Source organism: Papilio polytes, unplaced genomic scaffold (assembly GCF_000836215.1).
Source record: "Papilio polytes unplaced genomic scaffold, Ppol_1.0 DF824124.1, whole genome shotgun sequence".
In the NCBI taxonomy this organism is placed as follows: domain Eukaryota; kingdom Metazoa; phylum Arthropoda; class Insecta; order Lepidoptera; family Papilionidae; genus Papilio; species Papilio polytes.
Window position 1 is genome coordinate 300501 of NW_013525080.1, and position 19550 is coordinate 320050.

Below are 19550 nucleotides of genomic sequence, written 5' to 3' on the forward strand. Positions count from 1 at the left end.
TATTGAAGAGTTTATACAAATCAATTCTAAGGTAAAGAACGTACTTAGTTATTACGTTTTTTAAATCTCAGCTATTAATGTTAGTATGTCTAAAATAGCCCTTATAAGTGCTAGGAGTAGGATTTTTGTCTTCGGGTAAAAAGGTAAGTTTATTAATTTTGATGGACACGTCTCTAATTATTAAGCTCGTACTTTCCAGATCAAGTTTGCATTTACATGACAGACTGAACGTTAAGGGCTCCTGTACACGGACATGTTCAAATAATAAATATCAACAGCTTCAAGCAGTCTTTAGATGACCAGCAGGTTTATCTTTTGGTGTTATAGATTACTTGAAGCATTGTTTAGTAACTGAGTTAGTTTCGATATTTAAAAATAAAAAATAAAATAAATAAAACACTATTTATTGACCAAAAGAAAATTAAAAGAACGCTACTTACAATTATTACTGAAATAAAAATAAAGATACAAACTCTTGGTCAAAAGGAAAAGGCTCAGCTGATGCGGTCTCCAGCTTGTCACTGAAGGCCGAGCTGGTTTTCAGCCTCCCCTAAACTACTATAACATGGTTCAGTTTATGATACAGGGGGCAGTTGAGATATAATATAAGCCATCATTGCACTTATGTGTGTGTGTTGCTGTGTGTATGTAAATGTATTTGTGTATTGTTGCGTAGGCTTGTGTGCGTTTGTGTGTGCGATGAGGGAAAATAAATATTTAAGAATTCAGAAATAAGAGAAACTTTCAGAGACTTTTATTTCCTTTACCTATATTAAAAAAAACGTAAAACAAAATATTAAGCCCCTCTGTTCTGACAGTTTTTACGGAACAGTCGAACTGTTTACGCCACCAGTTAGGGTATGCTTGCGGGGGCTGCCTGTCGGGGATGTCGTATATTAGCTGACGGTCAAATCCGCATACTTATGTGTTTCTAAATCATTGTTCTCTTTTAAAAAAGTAACTATAATAGTATTTTAACTAAATCGAATTTATGTCGGCCGAAAAAAGAGATTAAAATTATAACTGGCGTAGCTGTATATACACAGTTATATCTTACTAATATTATAAATGCGAAAGTTGAGATGGATGGATGGATGTTTGTTAGAGTTTGTAGCCTAAACGGCTAAACGAATCTCAATGATATTTGGCATAGACGTACATAGAATATAGTCTGGAAGAATAAATAGGCTACTAACTTTTGTTTTTTTTTAACTCCACGTGGACGGAGTCGCGAGCGAAAGCTAGTTTTTAACGTAAAAGTGAAGTCATCTAATTATCTATGTATGTCGTTATGTGTATTTGTATTTAGTTTTATCGATTCCTACCTCTGAGAAACAAAAAACAATCTACTTTTGCGACTTCAGCGACAAAACGGAATGTCGAGAAACCAATCTTACCTAGTTAGCATCTTTTGCATGTTACGTTTACGAAGCAGAGGCAGTGTTTCGATAAATTTTCCTACAGGCTGAATTTCCTATTTTGCGTATCTTTATATTATTTTATCCATAATTATATTTTAATCTGTTATTAACATAACTATTAGATTAACTGTAAAACTGAATGAATAAAAAATCTATTTTTTTTACAATAAAGTTGTAAGATTCAAAATGGCAACATTAGTTGGTGAAACCGCGAATCCGTGGTCGCCGGAACTGTCAGCTGTCAGTCTCGAAGCGATAGCGCGAAGGTACGTTAGTGACCGAATGCAAAATAAAAACTTTCACGCGCAAATTGAACAGAAGAAAACAACAGGTCAGTGTAAGTTTACATTTTACATAACCGTAAAATAAACATTAAGTGAATCGAAGAAGTATTAATTAAAATTATTTGCGATAACTGGAAATACTTTTATACAATGTTTAGAAAAAGTGTTATTTTCGTACCATTATTATGCAGCAAATTAATTTTATCATATTGCATTTTAATACATGCAAAACGTTTGAAAAAAATTGCAAGATTGATATGTGAAATAATTTATTTTTATAGAATGTAATCGAAAAAAAATTTTTTTTTTTGTTTATCAATGTTTGGGTTTGAGAATGATTTTTCACGTTGTGGGAAAAACGAAAATTAACCTAATTATTATTTAGGCAATCTTTAGAAGTCTTATAGTTCTAATCTGACGATTTTAGTGTAATAAAAGGTTATGCGTACCGTAAATCCAGACAAAAAATCCAACAATACATTGTTGACATATTTTAAGTACGATTTCAAGGAACCAACTGAGTCAAATATTCCAGATCTGTAAACAACTGCGTACCATATTTATATGTACTTACCATTTTTATAAGTATTGAATGCGTAGATGAAGTATTAAGATGTTATTTATAAATAAATACTAACAGTGAGTTTCTACTGCTGACGCACATGTTTTAGCCTTTGTATCCTGACAGACGATAGGAAGGGTAACAATGTTGTGTAGCAGTATTTTGTCAGTAGAAACTCACTGTTATATGTATGAGATAGGTATTAAAGAAATGACTCTTATCACGTTTGACCTTACTAACCCACAAGTTGCATTAAATCACGGAGATAGTTCTCAACTTAACATTGTAATGCAACTTTCTGTTTACTTATACGTTACAGATATATTGTGAACTTCGTCACTTGTTAATGGGACTAGGTATTCTGTGTTACAAACACAAGTGATTTTATCAGTTAATAAACAACAAAGAGCAATTGAAAACACGTAAATTGAAGTCAGTTATACTGTGTATTCCGGTGTTATTGGACAGCCCAGGGCGCAGAACATAGAGGGGCACCACAGGTTCAATGGGCGCCTTTTTTCGTATGCGTTTCTACTGTAGTTAGGGAACGCGGTAGATATCTTGTCCAAGGCGCTAGTAATGCTAAAACCGTCTTTTACATGATAATAGATATTTGAAATGTATGTTTTAGTTCGTTTCTTTTTTGTAAATCTTTACTAATATTATAAAGAGGAATGATTTGTATTTTTTGTTTTTTTGCCCGTATTGAAAAACTTGAAAAAATACTGGGCCGATTTAAAAAAATCTTTCACCGTTAAAATGCTACGTTATCAGTGAGTACCGTAGGTTTTTTTTATTTTTTTTACCTTACGGGGGCGAAGTTACGAGCAACAGTTAGTATCCAATATAAATGATATATGCGGTTGGTAAGCGAAAGGTTTGTATTGTTGCAAAACATGGTCATTCATAGCAGACTGATGACGAAATAAAACGCGACGCTGAGTCGCGAATCAAGTTCCATGGTCGATATTTGTTATTTTTTCTTTGGTTTATGACATCACAGTATGTTATAGATTCCTACATAATTATTTTTACATGTTCACGTCCCCTATGTGATCTTAGACTTTAAATTTTGATGAGGTCTCAGTATGCAAAAAAGTGTGTCTTAAATATCACGATATAAAAACCGGTACTAAAAGTAACTTTTTTTCCTAAACATGATATTATTCTGATTTTAAACAAGTTGATTTTAGCATCGCCGGATTCAGTTAGTATTATAAAATTATATATGAATGGAAAGTTCCAAAAGTTTGAAATAGATATCTTATAGTTATGAATATACATTAAGTTATGTTTACTGAGCGCAGGTAGTGTACAAGTTGCTCAAGTTCTCCTTGCCCTTATAACCGTTTCGAGAGTTACACTTCGTGTATCTAGTTAAGTTATCGTTAAGTCGATATTGAAAAACTAAGTATGCTTGTGTTTTGTTATAACAAATTAACATTAGTTTAATAAACTAGCGAATAAATATGAATATTATCACTTTATATAAATAGCATAATAGTTATTAGTCGACGACTAAAATGTCGAGGTCAAAAAAAGCCTGTCGAAGAAAAAACGGCTAATGATTTGTTGCAAGAATTATTTTTTTTTGCAGTTAGTCGTCAAGCCAAACGCTATTAAAGTTATAACTTTTTACTTGTTTTAGCGAAAATTTTATTTTGTCTATGGTGATCGATCACATTTACTACCAGAGAACATACTTTATTTGATAGAAAATCAATTAACTATTCCAAATAGTTATATCTTAAACATAACTGATTTTAAAGTTATTTGAAGATTCGTTTTAAGAGTTGTCGACGAAGTCTCTAAAAATCCTCTATTATACAAATTACAAGAAACAAGAAAATGAAAGATGTGTTAAATTGTCAAATTATTGTAAATGCGATTTAGCGGTTTTTTCTTACAACTAATCGGTCAGTGATCCTAAAGAATCGTGTGAGCCAAGGATTAAGTTAATTCAAACCTTATTACAAAGAATTATGACTTAAATTTTGTAATGTTCAAATTTTTATAAAATGCGAACATAAAACATATCCATATAAATAAAAGAACAGTTTTCGAATCGTAATTATGTGACAACTAAATAATTTTTTGATTATGGTAATTTGTCCAAAAGTACAAAGAATTTCCTTCAAACAATCGGCGTACTGCCGATACCAATTTCGCCGCTAAAAATACCATTTGCTGCCTACTTTAAGGTTAACTCTGTTGACTGCTTGAAGACAGCACTGTTAACTGTTTGAAGCTGACTTGTACCATACTTAGGGCAGTCGTGAAAATAATTGCAATTGGTGGTAATCTTACTTCTTACTAATATTACAAATGCAAAAGTTTAAATGGATGGATGAAGGGATGGATGTTTGTTAGAGTTTGTAACCTAAACGGCTGAACGGATCTCGATGGAATTTGGCATAGATGTAGAGAGTAGTTTGGAAAAACTTATAGGCTATACACTTTAGTTTTATTTAAATTCAACGCGGACGGGGTCGCGGGCGAAAACTAGTAATTAATAGATATAAGTAACTGTTTACCTTTAATACGATTTTAATTTCTGATTTACCATTGACACGATGTGAAGGTAAAATCTCGTGGGAAAAAAGGTGCGTCTTATACTGCGGTTGGAGAAGCGATGTTGTGACCTTGGTTATTTTTTATATAATAATAAATATAAATAATTAATCAGAATTGCAAAGTAAGTACTTTTAGAATAAACGCTTTGGTCTATATGAATTTAGTTTCATATTTGGGTATTACTTCATTAAGTTTATTATAACTAAAATAAGACTCGGATGAACCGTTTTTAACTGTGAAATCGCAGTTAAAAAAAAGTATTTTGTGTGTTTTTCATGAGATATAAATAGTTATATTAATATTTTGTGTATTGTTCAAAGGAAATGAGGCCTCTGGATAAGGAGCTATGCGAGACGGAGCCCGGAGACCGGTACTATAACTACAGGAAGGATTTGAGGACAGCTTTGCCGCAGATCATAGCTGTTAGTGTCAAGAATCTGCTTATATTGGGTGAGTATATATTAAGATGCGATACCACTGGCGTCTGATAAACTTTGGTACGGTGTCTTAAATTGCGGCCCGGAATTTGATATATAGCGGTACGCAATGGTTACTGTTTTAACGTTTGTATTGTGACCACTAATCCACGGTTTCGACTCCGTTCGTCATTCTCCAATTGCTTATCATTTCGTTATACAAATAGTTTTAGAACAAAAGGTTTGCGAATTAATGAAATGTACTTTTATGTGTTATTTAGGTGCGTAATGCAAGTTTTCATTTAAACAACACTATTACTAGTACCCTGACTATAACTGATGTATGTCAAAAGCTGGGCGATGCGAATATATTTTTATCTCTGTTGTTTCAAAGGGAATGAAATGGATAGCATAGTTTATGTACAGATGTTTCAGTAATGAAAACCCTCGGTTAAACACTATGCGATTGTTTTCTTATATTATAAACATAATGCACACGACAATAGAATAATAAGAATAAAATATCTTTGGCATGAGTTGTTTTATGCTGACTCTAAACTACAGATAGGTAATGGCTCTCATTATTCCACAAAAAAATCTGTAACGTTCAGTTTTGACTGAACTGTCAGACTGTACAGTTAGACTGTTCAGTTAAAACTGAACACGTATAGTGGGCTTTACAAAAAGTGCCAAAAACATCACTGTACATAAACTTGACATATAATTTAAATAGTTTTCAATACAAATTCATTTATTCTCAATTATTCATCCTTGTTCCGTTTAAAGATTCGTTTTTAAAAAAAATGATAATGAAACTTTTGTCGTATGCATTTTGTGAATTTGTCGGCTTTGCGTTTATGACTTTTCCACGCAGGCAGCATTAAGAGTACTAGGACAGACCACTATTGTGAAATGCGTAGATGTTACTGTTTTGTTATAAATGTGTAACAAACAATAGCAGTACTGCAATGTGTCCTGCTCAATGTTCTTCCCTCGTGTGAAACTCGAATTACATATATAGAACAATCTATGCTTACAAAGAAATGTTCTACTTAATATTGTATAATGCTTTAAATTGGCCTTCAATTTAACTTCACTGCTGTTGCAATTATAATGAAATCTGGTTCAATTTTATTTTTTTAAATTTTACAACATATTTACTTGGTATTTGGTTGAGATTTCGTTTTAGTTAGGTATCCTAGCTCTTAATGAGTTTAGCTTTTAATTTTCCCAGTTTATAATGATTCGTTACATTATAAATTAGCCGAGTTTACAGTTTTACGTTGACACACACGTACAAGTTACAATATCATTTGATTCCTAAAAGAATGTGTTAACACAACATATATATTAATAATTACAAACACTACAAAGAATGAAAATAATAGAATTTCATTTTCATTCAATTTTCAAAACATACATATGATAATATTATATAGTTATGTGTATTTAAAGCTATCTAAACTACGAGTATATCTACCAAGTGTATATTGCATTTAAACAATATTTGACACGCTATAAAAATTTTAACAAATTTTATCTTACAACCTGTCTAAATTAGCCGCCCCCTATTATGTCTGAGGTCGACTCTTTTGTGTTAGTAACAAGAGAGTCAAACTTTATGGCGGCTCGTGGATAGCTATAGACTGAAGTAGGTGTAAGCCGCAGTCTAGTACTGGTCTGCTAATCGCACAATCTCGTACTGTCACACTATCTTCTATCGCAAACAGGTAAAAAAGTAGAATGAATAACCTTATGTAACATACTTCTTAAATTATTTATCCGAGACACAAAAAGTCGAGATAAAGTAGACGTGTAAAGATCAACAACTTATTGGATTACCTATTATTGATAAGTCGGTTATAACCGGTTCGAATAGTGGAAGGCAAGATAATATTCGATTTGAGATGTTTGAAACGAGAGTACTCCTGTTCTGTGCCAAATAAATGATAACATACATGAGGTTTAATAAGAGCGGCTGCACAACTTTACTAAACTACCTGACAATTTATTTGCGATTGTCGATTGTTTCGCAGCCAATTCAACTTTACAGTCGCACAACTATCGAGTAATGTCCGCACCTCCATATAAACTCATAAGAATCAAAACGTGGCTAAACAGATGTGCGATAGTTTAATCTAAGGTCTTTACCTTATATATTACCTTTGTCTCAATTATATTACACTAGCTTTCGCTAACGACTCCGTTCGCGTGGGATTAAAAGAAAACAAAAGTGAGTAGCCTATGTGTTCTTCCAGACTATCCTCTACATCTATACCAAATTTCATCAAAATCCGTTCAGTCGTTTAGGCTACAAACTCTAACATTTAAACTTTCGCATTTATAATATTAGTATGATTTCTATTATTATTTCATAGTATTTTTACGACTACAATTACGCATCCCTGTACAGACTTTTTAAACTACTAACATGTAAATGCTGTATCGATTAACTACAGATTGTTATTGTTATTGTTATCTCTCTTATCTTTAGGGTAAATGAGGTACTATTGCCATGTATTAGGACAGTGGAAACTCATCTATAAAATTAACATATTCCTATACCAGTGAAAGTTGTAAAGCATAGAAAGGAACCGGTTGACATGTGTTGTTGCATATTCAAACTGTGGCTATCGACTGACGAAGTATCGACACATATTGTTGTCTCTCTCATTCCCTTTTTAGAAAAGAGACAACATTAATATGTCATGGTAGTGAAATTATAAAGTGTGTTCTGTTCCAGGTTACGGTATGACCTTGGGCTTCCCGACTATCCTGATACCAGCTGTCAGTCAACCACAGGATGGAGAGATACTGCATCTTAATAATACACAAATCTCTTGGATAGGTAAGTCTAATATATTCAAAGATGAAATACAAAATGAATTTCGTTATTTACGGTTTTCTATTGTAAAAATCACTAGGTAAATGAATTGCATACTGATTATAACCTATTGTTTTGTTACGCATACTCAATGTGTCCAAAAGTTTTTAACGCGACTGTACCTTTTAATGTGAAATCAGATCCTTGGTTGTACATCAAAAAATGAAATTAGATTTCTACTGACCATTGAACATCATACGGTAAACTGTTACTAGACTTGTAAAAGACCTCGGAATCCACTTCGATGAACTTAACTAAAGTTATTAAAGAAATTGACAGACCAGAGGCCAATTAAATAAAACAAGTTTGACAAAAAAACCTTTAGCATTTAAATAAAAAAACCAGTTCTAAAGATTTAGCCTAAATATACCAAGAACATTGTTTCTCCTTCATTATTTTTCTAATTCAACATAATTTACATTATTGGAATAATTATAACTCTTTCTTGGTGTTCCTGTGACATAAAGATATTTAAAATAGTTTGGTAGCATGAGCGTTGCCAGTAGATGCTCCAGTCTCCCTAGACGAAGTAACTACCTACTTAGATAGTAATGCCATCTTACTTCTTATCTTATCTTATCTTACTAATATTATAAATTGCAAAGTTTAGATGGATGGATAGATGGATGTTTGTAGCCTAAACGGCTGAACAAATCTCGATGAAAATTGGCACAGACGTAGAGGATAGCCTAGAAAACACTTAGGCTACACACTTTTGGTTTTTTAATTGCACGCAGACAGAGTCGCGGGCGAAAGCTAGTTTACCATAAAAATGATTTTGATTGGTGTATTGCTAATGTTCCAGTATGTTGAATTGGCTATTGAATTAATAGGATTGTTCGCTAAATAACAATTTAACACGTATTCAGAAGCCTCAGGATATCTAACTAATCTCTTCATGCATCGAAGATTTATATTATTTGTCGTGTACTTGCATTGTACTGATAACGTATTCGTAACCGTTACCTGTAATTGGTTTTAATTAGCGCATTGATAACGCTATTTGCTAATTAGCAGACACTTTTATTGTTTCATAATTAATAGCTACTCTCGACTGCCAGTGCCTATCGACTTTATTGTTTCGAAAATTAAACACGCTAAATCTTATTACAAAAGCAATGTATCAATGAGACGCGCATTTGTGGATCATTTGCGTTTTTAGTGGTTGATTCAATTAAGAATCATAAAATAAAGAATGCTCTATCTTCTTATTTCTCACAAAGACCCAGTAATTGTTTTAGCGCTATTGTTGCCCTTGGTAAGATTTAGCACTTTCAAGAGGAGTGGTGGTCTTCCAAAAGTGCACAGAGGTTGCACAAGTTTCCTACGTACCTGTTCTTATCAAAAGAGTTTAATTTCCTTGAATTAGTCACCTCAGAAGTTGGATAATACATCGTTATGTAAATGTCCTAGGTTTAACTGATGTGTTGTTTCCCATTGTAGGCTCGATAAATTTGATTGTCGTGCCGTTGGGATGCGCGCTCTCCGGCGTAGTGACGGCACCACTGGGGCGACGTCGCGCTATGCAAGCTGTTAACCTGCCCTTTATCATCGCTTGGCTACTATTCTACTTCTCGAAGTCAGCTGTTTATCTCTACTCCGCTCTGTTTCTAACCGGTCTCGCGGGAGGATTGCTTGAAGCGCCAGTGAGTAAACTTTTATCTGCTTGTTACAATTGCGTGCCTTACTTACTCCACCAATTAACTTGAAAATTTGCATACACGTTGCCATGGATATAGAAAAGGTTATGTGGTACTTATTTTATGAAAGTCTTGAACTGTATTGTAGTTATTTGAAGATAATTGTAGTACTAAGGTATTCTAGATATTTTTACATTAGATTTTACCGTACAGAAAAAATAATTTTGTAGAGTTTAGATTCTCAACGTCAGTGTCAAGATATTTTATTGATAAGAATATTTAAATAAAGATAAAATTAAATGCAATTTAATATATAAATGGCATTGATATTCAAGTATTGATAGATATTGAATATGATAGTGTTAAAAATTATCTAATCGGCTTTCACGACAGCTGGAACCTTTCCTTTGGATCTGAAATTCCTATACAAAAATATATTAATGAAATTTAGTATCCTCTTAAAGCTTTTAAACTAAAGTTAATAGTGTTACGTTAATAAAATCTTTATTTCCGTAATCGTTTCTATTTAATAGTTATCGACCTTCATACATCGCTGATCTCTATCAATATTTCCTGAACTGAGACGTTGCAAATAAAAAGATGCCGTCACAAGTTGCACATCTAACAGGATTTTTTATAGTCAGGGAATTTAATTTGCGACCCAGTTCAAAGTGAGTACCATAAAAGTACACTATTTAAAGATTCAAGGTGCTATTTCACAAATTGCATATCTAACAAGATTTTTTATAGTCAAGGAATTTAATTTGCGACCCAATTAAGAGTAATAAAAGCAAACTGTTTATTAAAGGTGCTTTTTCACTTAATTTCTTGAGAAAATAGGTTCTGAAAGATTACTTTTGTTAATACCAACAGGATATACAGATAATTGGATACATTTTTTTCATTCATTGAAACAATTGTTTCTCAAATGAGTTTAACCGGAATCGCATTGGTACATACATTCTTTTGAATTACGAGTACATAATTGCAAGTTCTGTTCATCGTGACGTCACCAATACTTCTTAGAATTAACACTATACCACAAACGATCTTTCATGTTATTTGCAATTCTGTCCGATAGTTACGTAAATGTATGTGGTAGGCATTAGGGAAGGCCTATGTCCAGCAGTGGGTAGACAAAGACTGATGATGATGATGATGATGATTTCTAGTATTCTGCTGTAGTTTTAAAAGCAGCTGATGCCAACAACATTGTCGTCGTGGAATTAAAAAAAGGCTTTTATAATGTTACTTCCTAACTCGTATTTACTTTATACCTATGGAAGTCCTGTCAAAATCGATCTCGTCTTCGGAGAATACCTGAAACAAACGCCTGCATAAGCACGCGTTTGTTTCAGGTATTGTCTATAAAGACAAAACTCATCATTGACAGTCATTTGTTTTAATGATAATTTATTAAAATAAATGACTACAGGTTGTACAGTCAGCGAAAATGTTCCGCAGGTGCTGACTTACGTGGCTGAGATAACTCAGCCGCACTTGCGCGGCTCGCTGTCCGCCACCAGTTCGATGTGCGTCATCTTGGGAGTGTTCACTCAGTTCGTATTCGGTACATTGATGAACTGGCGGACTGTGGCACTTGTTAACATCAGCTTTACAGTAAGTTGCCGACTACCTTTTAATATAACTATTTTGAGATGACAAACGAGCAAGCGACTACCTGAATACGTCGAAATGGCGTAGCGAGCGTTGTCATAGACTACACTTAAATGAAGGATGGGGAGACGCTCAAAAAGACGAAATTTCTCCTTACCATGCGTCTCCTCCAACGTTAAATCCATATTTCCTTCCCATCCCTTCCTCTTAAGAGAAGGTTGGAAAGGGAAAGTTACTTAGATAAGGCCTCCGGCACAACACTCTGATGAGTGCACTACACACAGCATAGCTCCCACTTCACGACTGCCTTTTGTGTTCTTTAAGTGCTCGTAGAAAGTTGTCGTTTAGATCTATCTTCTTTCTCACTCAGTCACCTTTCAAACTCCGAATTTCAAGTTAGATCTTTATTTTTCAGATAATCTCCGTTATCGCATTATTCTTCATCCCGGAATCGCCGCATTGGCTGATATCAAGAAACCGAGACGACGAAGCTAGGAAGGTATTTAAAAACAAATATCCATTTTTTTGTCTTTCACCTTTGAAAAAAAATAATTGTTCATTTTATTTAACACAATATAACAAACAATCAGCCTTGCTTGCGTCCTTGATATTTCTTTAACAATATAACAAATAAATAAACAAAAAACGCCGAATGGATGTTGCAAAACACAAGATCAGATTTCAATTATTGTTTACTATTTAAAAAACAAAATCTTAAAACCACTCGATTAATTAAATAATAATTACTTAGGTAGTTGCTAACTGCCTTACTTAATTACTAAGGTCATTTAGGGTAGATTTCATCAAAAATCAATCCATACTAAAGACTCAGTAGCTGAAGAAATCTACACGACTGATGTCCGGTTTCCCAGCTACACCTAACCATTCGTTAGTGTTATTGGTTCGATAACTTTATCAAAATGCCTTTCTGAACTACGTAACTTGAGTTTACTCATTGGAAACTTAGTTCAACCTGACATTAATGAATCAGTAGATACGATAAAATAATTAAAAACTTCAGAAACCCTGCATAAGTGTCCAAATGTTGTAGATTGGTGGTAACGGTTAAACTGATTGTTGCAGAGTCTACAATGGCTCCGCGGCTGGACTACAGAGGATGATGTCGATATGGAGTTGAGAGATATACAGGCTCTGTTTTGGATAGGTCAGTGGAATTTTTATCTTACTTACATCATAAATGCCAACGTTTAGATTGATGAATTTGTAGCCTAAACTGCTGAACGGATCTCGATGAAATGTGGCATAGATGTAGCAGTCTGGAAGAACACATAGGCTTATTTTTGTTTATTTTTTTAAACCCACGCGCACAGAGTCCCATGTGAATAATAGTCGTTTATAAAAATTGACACACTAGACTATAAATGTCCCGGACTATATCGGGTTTCAGAATACAATTCTTGATTTACTTTATGTGTTACATTTCCTAAATTACACCCATATTTATATTTAGTTAGTTATACAACAATCCTAGCTCTAACTTTATCCTTATATGAAGTAATACTATATATAAAATTACTAGCAATCCCAAAAAAAAAATTTAGATTTCAATGAAATAAACACTCTACTAGAACGGCTTTGTATTTCAGAGGAAATGGTATCATACAAATATAAATGGACCGCAAACCTGTCTCATTACCGCGAGCGCAAGTTCTTCATACCATTCTTTCTCGTCAGTTACAGCTTCTTTGTGGGACACTTCAGTGGGATGACCACACTGCAGGTAAATGCCTTTCATTCCGCTGTTTAATGTTCAAAACATATTTTTCTTAACTATCCTAGATTTTTAAAAAAAGTAATTAAACACGAAATAATGAGAAACGTAACTAATGAAATGAAAAAAAAGAAAAAAGACCGTATTGGGCCCTCGCTCAGCCATAAATGCTGGATGCTCCTATTGAAGTACCAGCGCTGATCTTCCGCGAGAACTCTTGGGATCATCCACACGTCAGTAGTAGCAGTGGATAGGTAGAAATTATCACATACACATGAATAAAATAAAAAGAAAGAAAAGATTTGTGAGTGAAAGTGGTCGTAATGTACCAATGGTAAGAAATTAGTAAAAGATTTCCATTTTATAGGACGAGGAAAAAATAACAATAATAAGAATTTTAGTTATGGGTGTAGATGTCTAGCAAGGGATCGATGGATTGGGTGAAAGGTGACATGTTTAAGGGTGTGAGGGAAGATAAATTAACCTAGTGGACGATAGCCAGTCGTCCTTCATAATGTTCCGCTATTTAGTATTGGTACTGAAGTCAAATTACTGTTAGATAAGTGTGTTTTTGGTGATATTCTTCTTTGGAGCTGTTGCGGTTTATTTTTAAATTATTATTATTGTTTTATAATATAAGGTAGCAAACGAGCGGCCACCTGAATCAACCGAAATGTAGAGCGACCGCTACCCATAGACATCCGCAATTGCAGATGCGTTGCCTACCCTTAATTGACAGAGGAGGAGAAGGAGGAGAGGACATTTCCCCTTCCTATGCGTCTCCTTCACCGTCAAATCCACTTTTCCTTTCCATACTTTCCTCTGACGAATAGGGTGGAAAGGGAAAGGGACTAAAAATAGGCCTCCGGCACCACAATCATCAGACTGTACGCGGAATTGCTTCCATTTCACGTCTGTTTTCTGTGTGGTCGTGGTATTACATCGGGCGAGCCGGCCCTACAATGCGAAGATGTTAAAGCGGGCTCTACCACTGTTGAATATACTTCAAATAGTTTCTTTGAATGTTTAAACATGTTGTATATTATTGTAGACGTATGCGGTGTCGATATTCCAAGCGTTAGACGCGCCAATAGACAAGTACCGGGCCACTCTGGTGCTAGGCGCGGTACAGATAGCCGGCGCAGCGTGTTGCGTGCTGCTTGTACGTGTCGCTGGCAAGCGGAAACTGACACTTGTGTCCACCGCTGGCGCGGCACTGTGTTGTCTATTGCTAGCAGGTTATGATATGTACATCAAAACGGTAAGACAATCCGTTTCAAAAATTGTTTTTGTAAAAGATGACTTTAGTGGATTATGTGTAAAATGAAGAGTCAACTATACTTCTTGTGTATATATTTTTACTGGGGATTTATTTAAATTTTCAGCATTCGAAGTTGTCCGTGTCTTATTCATCGAACAACAAGGCCGGATATGTGATGACCAACAGCTCTCTTGTAGCAGAAAACTTGGTAATTTTTTTCACATCCCTAGCACACATATTATTTAAAATCGAATAACTCTATTATCCCCTTTTGCCAGTAAACTGGTGACCAAACTAGGTACCCTGTATTGATCACATTGACATACGAAAACAAGTAAATAAAATGTACTTTTATTTATTTATGTATTTTCATCAAGATCCGTTCAGTTTAGGCTAGAAACTCTAATCCGTCTAAATTGTCGCATTTATAACATTAGTAAGATATACAAACACGCAATGTATTACAGAGCATCGGCTACTCGTGGATACCAACAACCCTTCTGATGTTGTTGGCCTTCATCTCACACACCGGCATACGACTGTTGCCTTGGATATTAATTGGAGAGGTGAGATTTATATCATATTAACTTCCGCCCACCTGAAATTAAAAAAAAAAGTGAGTAGCCTATGTCTTCTTCCAGACTATGATCTACATCTGTACCAAATTTCATCGAAATCCTATCAGGCGTGTATATCGTAAAAGATTTAGAAATAAAACTATTTTAACGGAGACATTATGTAATGATAAAATATGTACAGAAAAAGACTAGAAAAAAGTGATGACGTCGACAATGAGTTCTAATTTTAAAATAATTTAATTTCTTCTTCATTTCTAATGGCTTGACTCTAAAAACGTGTAAAAACTCCTTGAACAAGGCGTTTAGGCTACAAACTCTAACAAACATTCATCTAAACTTTGGCAATAATATGAATTATATTAGACTCTAGCTTAAGTTCCCCTAATCTTTAATTTAAATATAAGGGAATTTTATTTAAATCTATATTAATATTATAAAGAGGAAACATTTATAATTTTGTACGTAATGAAATAACTCCAAAACTGGTCCGATTTCAAAAAGTCTTTCGCCATTAAAAAGCTACGTTATCACCGAGTAACATACATTTTTATTATGTTTTATTTTTAAGAGAACGAAGTCGCGTGCTAATCATTTACATAAACGGTTTCTTTTCTAGGTGTTCAGCGCACAGACAAGGTCGGGAGCGTCAGGTCTAGCGAGCGCTATGGGCTATATATTTGGCTTTATCACTAACAAGGCGTACATAAACATGGTAGATAAGCTCTCAATATGGGGGACTTACGGATTTTATGGTCTCATATGGTAAGTAATACTAATATAATAAAACGTAAACACACTACTTTGGTACATAGGTCAGCAATCACTGAACATTTTTTAACTATTCTTTCTCTAAGCACTCACGACACGCTTTAAGATATGAGATTGTTTTTATGTAGTATACTAGCTTTAGCCCGTGAATTCGTGCACGGAATTGAAATAAAAACTTAATAAATCAATGGCCATCATATCATCTATACATGTACATAAAAATGTATTACTTTCAGTTTAACTGGATGCGTTGTGTTTGCGCTAATTCTGCCCGAGACGGAAGGGAAACAGTTAATTGATATCGAAAATCACTTCGCAGGCATCAAGAAACTTGACAACAAAGTCTATCGGTCAAAGGTAATTAGCAATATATTTTGGTTTTATTCATTTAGCCAAAAATAAAATGATAAATCAACAGGACAAAATTATGACACATACATTTTTACACAATACAATAAGTAACAGTTCACACGACACATAGAAAAATAACAATAACTACAGTAGACAGAATATGTTTTTATCTAATTTTTTTTTAATAAATGGTTAAAGAAACTTGTTTGTAAATATCAAATTTAGTGATTTAATACGAAAAATTTCTCGTATATATTAGAAATCTAATTATTTAAGCCTTTAGCAACTTCGTCCGCGTGAATTAAAAAAAAATGTGATAGATTAACTTTTCTAACGATGAAAGACATTTTTATAATCAGCCCTATAGTCTTTCAATTATTCCAAGACATACAAGAATACGTCATTGCTGTATATTATGTTAAATTGATGAATTTATGTTATTTAATTAATTTTCAGAGAAGAAAACCTATTCCGGAATCAAAGTTGAATGAACTCGGAGGCATACAGAATAAATCGTACGAGCCTGACACGACCACTCTTTAATTTCATTAAATTTTAATAAAAATATTTGTCCAAAGTTCTGTTTTGTAAATAATTATTAATTTCATATTTGTAGATTAAATAGATTTATATTTATTTAATATAGTGTTTATTAAGTCTTGTTTCACGATCGAAATATTTAATGAAAACTTTGAGGAACATACTAAAATGTGTTGGTACTAAAATTATTTATAGCGCCATCTATATCGTGTGAAAAGAAAATTATAATGTGATTTTAATTTAAAGAAATATCTTTTTAATTGTAACTTAAAGAGAAAAGTCTCGTTAAGTTACAATTAAAAAGTTTAAATTTTATATCTTGATTAAGTGTAAATTGGACCATTGAATATATTTTATAATTCCATTCATATCGTCTTTTAGCGCCATCTAGTTATCCGAAAGAAAAGTAAAGCATAGAGGCTGGTATGGTAACAGGGTATAAAATAAGTTGGTGCAATCTTAGTTGATGGAATTAAAATAGAAGATATAAAAAAGACTCACTTATGTCGACGATACAGGACTACCTAATGGTTTTTTTTTAATAACGGTGACATTTTGAATTAAAAAAATGTGAAAATACAAGAATAATACCTAATATTTACTCCTTCGTTATGTATTTCTGGTAATATTTCATGTATTCTGTTGAAATATGTATTTTGACGTAACTTTACTTTTTCCTATCAAGAGCGCTCACCTCAGACTAAGTACCCCACAGCTGTTTAGTCTCGCTTTGATTCCTAAGAGCTTATATGCAGAGCGCTCACTACTGGATTTTTTAGTTGTGCAACTAAACAGTTGAACTGCGAATCTACAACTGGACAACAGTTGTGTGACACTTTAGTTATAGGTGTGCGCCCGCTCTAAATCCATTTTGTTTTATTCAACTAAGATTGCAATTATAAGTTTTTTTATACATTTAAGCTAGTTAGTACTGTAATATTAGAATTTACTGCCGAGACATACACATGCTATCTCTTTCAATCTGACAAAACAGTAACTACAGACGTCGGTTTTGGTGAGCGTTGTTATTGATTTGTCATAAAAATGACATAAAGAGGGCGCTAGTGAGCTGTTTACCGGGTCAAATAATTTGTCCGTCTATATTAAAGTGTCACGGCAGTAGAGTTACACTAATTTAAGCATATATTCTATGTATTCGACGTACAATATGCCTGTTTGTATATTAGTTTGAGATAATAAATTCCTTTACTAAAGTTGTTATAATTTTAAAATAAACACAAACACCCAGTTGTTTCAATGTAATAATATAACTTTTTAATTTTTAACATTTACAATTTAATCTATTTTAAATAAATGTGCATTTTCACTGCTGGGACATTTTAAAATCCATGTAATCCCTCATTAATATTGTGTTCCAGCAGTGAAAGCTCACGATAATATAAATAAGTAAATAAAACAAATTTATAAATAAAGATACTTTTATTATCATAAAACATCTACGATTTGAAAATTACATTTAATAATTGAATCGAATTAAAAAATACGATACCTTACACATAATCGAATTCAATAAAAAAAGATATAACAAACCAATGTAAAGTGAACCTTCATAATCCTGAAATTACAGATTTAATTAAATTCAGACATGTTTGTATCAATAATTTAAACACTGAAATGATTCAAAATAAATCAATAGACATTTAACATTTGTCATATGACTGTAAATATCTCATTTACACTAAATTCGACCACAATCAGGTCCTATCCCACAACTCTCTGATAGAGGCTCAGATAGCTTATGACGTCACTGTGAGATAGAACAAAATCCGATATTTTACACATTCGATTGTTATCAGACAATTTACAATTTGGTGGAATATTCCCTTACTCTTATAAACAACACTACAAGTTTATACAAGAGATTAAATCGACAGATATATTAGAAATCGTTTAAATTACAGAATTACTGACTATGGTTCTAATAATAATGATTTACAAACTACTGAATACTACTATTGTTTATATATCTATACTAATATTATAAAGAGGAAAGATTTGTATTTTTGTATGTATTGAAATAACTCAAAAACTACTGCGCCGATTTTAACCCTTAACTTGGCAGAATTTTATTTTTTCGAATATCAAAATAATATTCATAGCACTTAACCTTGATGACCCAAAGTGTTTAGAAAAAAAATTGATGTATCTCTACAGATACACTAACAAGAAAAGGGTTAAAAATTCTTTCACCCTTAGAAAGGTAATTAATCTGTGAGTAACATAGGCTATATTTTTCAATTTGACGCGGGCGAAATCGCGAGCAATAGCTAATTAATTAATAAAATAAATCAGGCATAAAAGCAGCAATCAAATGTTGATCTTATATATCAAGTAATTCTTACAATTTTACAAAATAAATGTTGCCATTTTAGTACCTTAGAAACGTATTTGCCTATCTATGCATCTATGTATTTGTATGTCTATGGACTGGAAACTATCAAAATAAATGTTGCCATTATTGTAAATTGTAGAAATGTATTTAAAAATGTAGTTTTATTTTCTATTAAGACTATGTCTATGCTAACTTACTGCCATTGTTAATTCTGAACAAAATAATGAATAAGGACATTAAATCTTAGCTTGATTTCTAAATATTAATTTGTGTAGATATAATAAATACTAAACTACGGACCCTCGTGTCATTAATTGCAAATTGCATACAGTTTGTTATTACCAAGTTAAGAGAATTTCTAAATTAGGATTTTTTTCTTACTGGTAACCCTAAAAACTAGTAGACATTAGATCCTTAAAAGCTAAAATTATACATGATTTTACATTAGTTATGTACGGACAGCGTTCTTATATACTGTCCTATATAAAAACCAACATAGATTTTTACATTTAAACTTTCAAAGATAAACTTTACACAAGAACTCAATATTTAAGATACAATTTCTCATA

General features: G+C 33.0%; 1 protein-coding gene across 2 annotated transcripts; it reads left to right on the plus strand.

Moving 5' to 3' along the window:
* Nucleotides 1–1669: 1669 nt before the first annotated feature.
* Nucleotides 1670–16874, plus strand: LOC106099385 (facilitated trehalose transporter Tret1). 2 transcript variants are annotated; one of them, XM_013277921.1, is made up of 14 exons: nt 1670–1752; nt 5162–5291; nt 8001–8105; nt 9585–9787; nt 11246–11401; nt 11814–11897; nt 12482–12563; nt 13006–13139; nt 14182–14391; nt 14516–14599; nt 14859–14957; nt 15586–15731; nt 15974–16094; nt 16545–16874. In XM_013277921.1, the coding sequence occupies exons 2-14, from the start codon at nt 5165–5167 to the stop codon at nt 16629–16631; spliced, it is 1638 nt and encodes a 545-aa protein (XP_013133375.1). In that variant the 5' UTR covers nt 1670–1752; nt 5162–5164; the 3' UTR covers nt 16632–16874. The 2 variants fall into 2 exon arrangements, with proteins under 2 accessions (XP_013133375.1, XP_013133376.1); XM_013277922.1 differs by having other exon boundaries at nt 1711–1758.
* Nucleotides 16875–19550: the final 2676 nt, after the last annotated feature.